Consider the following 8,325-nt stretch of genomic DNA (forward strand, 5'->3'; position numbering starts at 1 on the left):
CCCATATTTATTAGTCGTTTCTGGTCAGACTTGTTTAAATTCAGTGGCACATTACTCCGCATGAGTTCTTCTTACCACCCCCAAACAGATGGCCAAACGGAAGTCATGAACCGTACTATTGAGCAATACCTTCGTGCATTTGTTCATCACAAACCCAGCCAGTGGTTCAAATATCTTCCTTGGGCTGAGTATCATTATAACACATCTATTCATTTAGGATCAGGGTTGTCTCCGTTTGAAGTGATGTATGGTAAGCCACTGCCCTCTATTCCTATGTATATTGGGGGCACTTCCTCTAATGATGGGTGTGATTCTGTCCTTTCAACTATAGAAAAAATTTTGTCTCTTTTAAGGAACAATTTGACTAAGGCACAGACACGCATGAAGAAATATGCAGATTTGAAACGTCGAGAGTTGAATTTTCCAATAGGCTCTTGGGTATATGTTAAACTTCAACCATACAGGCAGACTTCTTTGTCAGGAGGCAAGTATCACAAATTGGCAAAGCGTTTCTACGAGCCTTATCAAATTTTAGAGAAAATTGGTCCCGTGGCTTACAAAGTTGAGCTTCCTTCGCAGTCCAAAATTTACAACGTATTCCACTGCTCTAGGCTGAAGCTCCATGAGGGTCCCCCCCAACGCACGTTGATCAACTCCCCCCAGACTCTGTTGACAACAATCCCCTCCTTACTCCTTTGGCAATTTTGGATTTTAAAACTATGGTGGTGGATGGGTCTCCTATGCGTTTTGCATTGGTCCAGTGGAACGGGTTGCCTCCCGATGATACATCTTGGGAGAACTGGAGCGAGCTCAAGTCCTTATATGACCTTGAGGACAAGGTCCTTGCCGAAGGGGATGGTATTGTTACATGTGACCCAATAGCGAGAAATACAAGGCCCAAGAGGATGATCAATAGGCCTGCTGGTTGGTTTGATTTCATTCACTGATATGCTTTTAGGACTCTTTTTCCTTCTAGAAGAAGTTTGTTAAGTTTTCCAGTGTTGTTATTTGACCTGCGTGCCACGTAGCATAGAGAATCTTTCAATAGCATTTGTCTTATATATTCTGTACTGTGCATTGAATGGAGGAGAAAAAAGTTTTCCCATTCCTTCTTTCATCTCTTCTTAGGAGGTAGCCTGACCTCATATTTGGACATTCTTTTTCATTTATCACAATATCTGAAAGAGGAAAAGAATCACAATAATAAAAAATGAAAATAATAAGTCTTTGTTACCATTGAAATGTTAATACATCTTAATGTTGCATGTAAGGGTAAGATTCTATAGTTCAATTGTTTAATAGAATGCATAAGATGTTGTAAACTTTGGAACGTATATTTAGTTCGCACTTATCTGAACGGGATTTTCAAATTTTATAATAGACCATGACATGTTGATGCAAAAGTTTATCAAGTGTTTTTTGTCATTTTCTATTAATTTTATTATTGTAATTTTTTATATTTCTTACTATGTTCTTTCTAAGTTTTCTATCAAAAATTTTCACAAATAAGTTCACTACAAATTTTCACGTGGATTTTCACAAATTATTCGTAGCAAAAATTTCATGAAATATAAAATATTTATTGAATTTAAAAGATGACTTTCTTATATATTGCAAGATAATCTTCATAAATTGGATCATAAATAAAATTATATTACAAAAAAGTTAAATTGAGAAAGAAAAGAATGTAAGAAAATATTATCATTAATGTGACTATTAACTTTTTTTTCTATATGAATGGTGGTATATCAGAGTAGTTTAACTAGTATGATCAACAACATTTAAAATATATTTTTTCATTCCTTCATTTTGAGTTGAAATGACATGAATCACTCAATATTGTTTGATAAAGAAAAATTGATAAATATCAAATTTGTTATTACCTTGGATTCTGAAGAAAGACAAAATTATTTTAATGGAATGAGTTTTCATAAATAACTACTTACTACAAACAATGAAAACTTAATCAAGACTACCATGCGAAAAAAATAAAATAAAAAACTACATACATCAATATATTATCCATAAAAGCTTAAATTTGTTTAAAATGTTCAAATCTGAACCAAAATAGAAAAAAAGAAACTGAGTACTTGCGATATTAAAATATAAAGACAATTTTTAACCATTGAATAGCAGTACAAAAAGTTTTAAGGAAGAATACCTAACTACTACTGTTACAAGGTTTTTTTTTAAATAGATTTAATTAGTCTTTAAACAAAAAAATAACTTCTGCAAAATTAGTGAAAAATTAATTCCAAAATACATGTAGTTGAATAGTATTAACGGAAAATTAACAAAGAATGTTTTAATTATCTACTTAATACTCAAAATCTACCTTTTAATAGCATTTTTAAAACCTAGATTTTTTTATTAAATACAATTAATATGATAAAATTGACATTATCAGCAATTATTGCTTGCAAAGATTACGAGCGTTACCTTCTGAAATTAGTGTTTTCTTTTTTCTTTTTCCAAGTCTAAAAATCTATATATACGTGTTTGTGGACTTCTGCAGATTATAATTTCTTGGTGACTAAAAGTCATGGCTTCTACCTCCACATTCCAATTCTCAATTCTTATATCTCTCTTTTTAGTTTCATTTTTTTGGATTGTTGAAGGGAATCTTCCCCAATCATGCAAGCAAAATGAGTGTCCCACTTACACTGTAGTAGAAGCGGGTAATGGTTATGAAATTCGAAAATATGATTCACCTGTGTGGATTTCTACCCCACCAATTCAGAACAAATCTTTCGTTGGAGCTACAACAAATGGTTTTATCAGGTTATTTCATTTCTTTACATCGAGTTAATTTGATCTGTAATGCATGAATAAGTTTAGGTTTTGTTAAAAATTTATTTGGAATTAAAGTTGAATAACCATTGGTATTTCATTTGGAATTTTCAGGCTATTTAGCTATGCCCGTGGTAAGAACAACCAGAACAAGCAAATTAAGTTGACAGCACCAGTTACGAGTGAAGTCTCTTTTAATGGAGGAAAGCCCTCCATTGTTGTGAGCTTCTTTGTGCCATTAGCGAACCAAAACAATCCAGCTCTGGCAAATGGACTGAGTGTTAAAAGATGGAAAAGTAAATTTGTAGCAGTGAAACAATTTGGTGGGTTTGTCACAGATTCTAACGTTGGGAGGTATGTTGCTTCCCTCAAGGCTAGTCTTGGTGCAACCAAACGTTCTTTTACTTTTGGCAAGAGTTTCATTATAGCACAATATGATCCTCCTTTTAAATTGACCGATAGAGTGAACGAGGTGTGGTTCTTGTCTCAGTGATCATAGTATCCAATAGACTAGAAAATTCTCTATGTTATCTTCCTAATTTAGTAATAATGTCATAGATGAATGTTACAATTGTATAAATAGAGTGTTTAGCTTTACATTAACATAAAGACTAAAGAAAATAAATGAGGAAGAATAACAGAGTACTTTTTATGTGTATATTTTCCTAGGATTCTCCAAAGTATTAGGTCGTGTTTTATCTAGTTGTAAATTTGTAACATTTGGAGTTGAACTTTTCCATCAAGACTTGTTCTCATATTTTATCTAGTTGTAGATGCTTTGCTTAAATAATCGTGTGTATTCCGAAAATAGATGTCCAAAAGTACCGGTAGATATAGGGTCAAAATATATTAATATTTGACACTTATGATTTGGTTTAATGGCAAACTACATGTAATACGTACTCAACTTTATAATGGGATGAAATAATAATGGATACCTAAATCTCAAATACTTTTTCTCATTTCAACAAAAGGTTAGTGAAATTTTATGTAATAATATTAATTCTCTATTATATAAATATAATTGACGACTTATTTAGAAGCCTGGCAGAAGTCTTGTTAAAAACGTTCATAGATGGTCTAACTATGTTATTAATATATACAAGTTTGTAAAATTCAATTTATTCAAATATGTTGAATATTTATATTTTCTATTAAACATGCATATATAAAAAAGATTGATTACTCATTCACTTTACTTTTTTTTTCTCTTTCTAAATGTGCATGTATCGAAAGATATTGATTAATATTTCAGTTTCTTTATATATATATATATATATATATATATATATATATATATATATATATATATTTAGCGATATGTCATGTGTTTGTTTCATAGTACATAGAAGAAGTAAAAATGATGAAGTTGGAACTTCATCGTAGAGTTACTCATTTTGTATGTAAGACTTTTGATAAAGGAAGAATACTCACTTTAGAATCAATATATATCTTTATACCAAAAAGTCTCATATATAAGAAAAGTGACTCCACAACGAAGTTTCAATATCTTTTCTTTGTATTTATGCTCTAAAACAAATATATGACAACATCCACGTTAGTGCTACTAGGCTAGACCCCACCATAGATGTATCAATGAAAAATAATAAATATAACGTTGACTTTGTTCAATATGTCAAATTATTACCATTACTCCCTTGATTAGAACATCACACTACAAGAAAAATGTGATTTATTTAAAGATATTTACATACGATCTTAATTTGTAGGTAACATAGGTATTATATATGAATTTTACCTATAAAATTGAGTTACACAATTTTTTTTTTGACATTTGGCACGTTAGAATGAGAACATTTGCGAAAGATAGTATACGTAGGTAATGGTAAAAAATTTGTATGTAAGCAAAAAAAAAAGTACGTACTAATTTTACATACGAATTTATAAATGATTATTTATTAAAAATAAAAACCAAAGTTTATTCTTACGCTCACTCACTCAAACTTTTTGTTACTCGCGCTCCCTCGTTCCAAAAGAAGAAACCCTCACAAAATTTCTTTAAAATCACTCACAAAGAAACGTTATTATAATTATTACTGTTTATTATTCTTACTACATTGTTATTATTACTATTATTAGTATTATTAATAACAACATTGCAGAGTTTGGATCAATAATTTTATGACTTTACTTTTAGAAAAGATAACGTGACTTTATATTATGTTACATTCATATATATATATATATATATATATATATATATATATATATATATATATATATATATATAGAGAGAGAGAGAGAGAGAGAGAAAGTATATGAATAAAATAAAATGACACTACAAAAATATTTAATTTTAGAATGGGTTAATTAGTTGGGGTCATAATAACGTCCAACAAAATACAATATACCAGAGGTTTCAAAAACTCCAGTTAAGTACCGGGGTTTTTTTTTAAAGAACCCCAGTAATGTTTAAATTTTAATTAATTTTTGCATTTTATTTTCTTTTGTAATTTTTAATGATTTAGAAACCGTCTCAGGAGCTGCAGTTCTATCTCACGTGGTCGTGTTGCATATCTTTGTCACGTGGTCGTCTCTTAGAGAAGATCGTTCTCCACTCTCCACCGTCCTCCACCACCGCTGCATATCCTTCTTCACCGTTCTTCCTCACTGTCTCAGGGAAACTTCTATGTAGTGAATCTTGAGGTAACGAAGATTGCTCTCCCTTACTTCCAATTTCGTTTACATACTTCATCTCCCTATTTCGTCTTTCGATTTTTCTCTTTCGAACTCCCGAGTTCGTCTTCCAACATTTCAATCTCGGTTTCGTTTTCATTTCATTTGCTACTGTGTTCGATTTTTTGCTTTCAATTTTGTCCTAATTTTGTTTCTCTTTTCAATTTTGTCACTACGTGCGATTTTGCCACCTCCAAGTAATCGTGCCATTGCTACTTTCCGTTCGTGCTCCTCTTTTCATATCAGGTTTTTTGCTCTTTTCATATTTCCGCGTGCCTCTCATCAAGACTGATACAATTAAATGTTTTATTTTCCAAAATATTCTCGAACTCTGGTTCTACGATCATAATATTTTTTCCCCGTTTGTCATAATGGTGATATGTGATCTGCAGAGGTGTATCATATATATTTCAATGGTGAACAATTTTACATAACAGTTTTATATTTATGTAAGAAAAATATCAACGCCGGCCATTATGGATGAAGAAAAGTTCAGTCTCATTTTGAACTCTTCAATTTCAGAGTTAGCTTGCTTCAAATTCAGTTAGCCTTCTACATATCCATGAGACTAAAAAATCTGCATGAGACTGAATCTATGCATTCATAAGGTATTTTAAAGACAACTTTAATTAATCTCACTTTTGTGGTGTGAAGGACTAAAGCAATGATTTAGAAATAAGTCTAATAATATCAAAAGCATACCAGTTTCCCATAATTTTTCTTTCATTTTGATTTGGTTTTTGATTGATGGAGGAAGTGCAGAAACCAGAGAAGAATCAACTAATAAGTCAAAATCATGTTTTAGGAGAGTAAGGAAGTTTCTTTAATTGGTATGTAAACTCTGAATATTCATTTTACATAACTTGCTTGCTTTTGCAAGGTATTTTGAATAACATTGGGAAGAAGCTTTTCCATTTAGTAATCGACCAAGAGTGTCATACCTTATCAATAAATGTGATGAAATATATATAAAGTGATAATTTTCTAGAATAACAATGAAAGCTATATTGTTTCTACAAGATATAAACCTCAAGAAAGTCTTCAACAATCTAGTAGAGCCCATAGGTTAAAATTGGAATATGTAGAAGAAGATGAAAGGTACAAAATAACAGTAAAACATCGTTTATATTTCTCCTCAATAGAAACTAAAGAAAAAAGAAGCATGCAAGAAAGAAAAATGCATCTCATGACATCAAGTAGCACCAAATAGCATCAAGTAAAGAAACATGCTTTTATATGGAAATTTGGATTTTATAAATGTGTTATATATGTGTATGCATTTTTATATGTTTTATCTGTTAAGCTCACCCTATCTGCTTGTGTTTGGCGATGATCGTGTATGCGGTACACGTGAGCAGATGATGTTGTTATAGGTGGTTCTGGTGAGGCTTAGCTTCGGAGGGGGGATAGCTTGGGAGATTATTATTTTATGGATTTGAGATAATTTGTAAACTCTTATGAGAGGCTTTTATATTATTTCCAGTTTTACTATGGATTTTAGATTTAATTGGAAGTAATAAAAGTTTTAAATTTCCCACGCTTTTGGGAAATGATGTTTATTAAATACAACATAATTATTATTTTCTTTATTTTATTATTTAAATCCGTAATATCCGGTCAGGATGTTACAATTTGTGTCTTATTTAATGGATTATTATTTTAATAATAATATGCTTGATCATGATGAGTGATACTATAATCCAAGATTTATAGAAATTATCATGAAACATGAATTGGTTGTGCACTTACTTTGTGCAAAATAACCTTTTTTTTGCCAAATTTCATTTTGACATGAAGGTGAAGGGGTAGGGAAACCCTAGGAGAGGCAGCCAAAAGGGTTGGAAAAACAACCCATAATTAATCTTGAATGGCAATTAAACATAATCTTAATGCCATTTTCGTTTCTGGATTAATTAAGCTTAATTAAGTGAATTTAGAGTGAGAGAGAGAAGAACATAGAAAGGAAGACAGTCTAGGGGAACATCTAGGAATCGTTTTGAGAGCATTAGGACTACATTTCAGAGAGGATTGAGGTTTGTTTTTGGAAGGTGTCAAGGGAGGCCATTGTTGACCAAGAAGGAACTCTAGAATTCTCAAGTTTAAGCAAGGAATCTAGGTTAGGGGAGTTGGACTCCGTGTATTTAGATTCCTATCGTTTTGTTTATGATTGTTTGTAATCTGGATGTTCAAATATGGTTCAATATGTGAAACTGCATATTTCTAGAATTTTTCCAACAACTGCCTGAACTGGTGTAGCGCCTGGTGATGAGGTTTGAACCACTAGGGGAGAGCTACAAAATTAGTGGGGTTTGGAGCGTGCATTACCTGACGATGGGGAAGTTTATGCCAAGTAATAGTTGGAAGATAAAGAGCACTACAATGCGTAGCGCTTGGCAGCCTGGGCCTTCCGCTAGCCAGTTTGGAACTACGCCTAGCGGCTTTGGAGTAGTGCGACACGATAATGCAGAGTCAGGATTTGTGACTTGTTTGCTTTTGCGTGGTTTATAAGTCTTTGGTGATACCTTAAAGATCAACTTGTTGGAGTGTTCCTTGAGTTGTGTCTCGGGATAGGGGAAAAACACGTGGCATTCCTTGAGTTGTGGCTTAGAATGACATCTCTTGAGTTGTGGCTCAGAATTACGGATGAACACGACGAATCCTTGAGGCATGGCTCAGATTGGCGAGTGTTGCCAGTGTGAGTGTGCGAGTTGTTGCTCGTACGGATGGGTCCAGAAGATTGTCCTCCTCGGTAACCAGCCGACGAGTTTGATAGTCTTTGGACATTACGAACTATGCTCATATTGGAACTCCACCTAGCGTTACAGAGTGTGGTCCGTA

At 32.4% G+C, this 8,325-nt stretch overlaps 1 protein-coding gene across 1 annotated transcript; it reads left to right on the forward strand.

Moving 5' to 3' along the window:
• Positions 1-2,542: 2,542 nt before the first annotated feature.
• Positions 2,543-3,487, forward strand: LOC146888372 (uncharacterized). The gene is made up of 2 exons (XM_085670079.1): positions 2,543-2,781; positions 2,905-3,487. The coding sequence occupies exons 1-2, from the start codon at positions 2,543-2,545 to the stop codon at positions 3,281-3,283; spliced, it is 618 nt and encodes a 205-aa protein (XP_085526205.1). The 3' UTR covers positions 3,284-3,487.
• Positions 3,488-8,325: the final 4,838 nt, after the last annotated feature.

Source organism: Vigna unguiculata, chromosome 2, assembly GCF_037176805.1.
Source record: "Vigna unguiculata cultivar grain cowpea cultivar isolate G323 ecotype 2 chromosome 2, ASM3717680v1, whole genome shotgun sequence".
Lineage (NCBI taxonomy): Eukaryota > Viridiplantae > Streptophyta > Magnoliopsida > Fabales > Fabaceae > Vigna > Vigna unguiculata.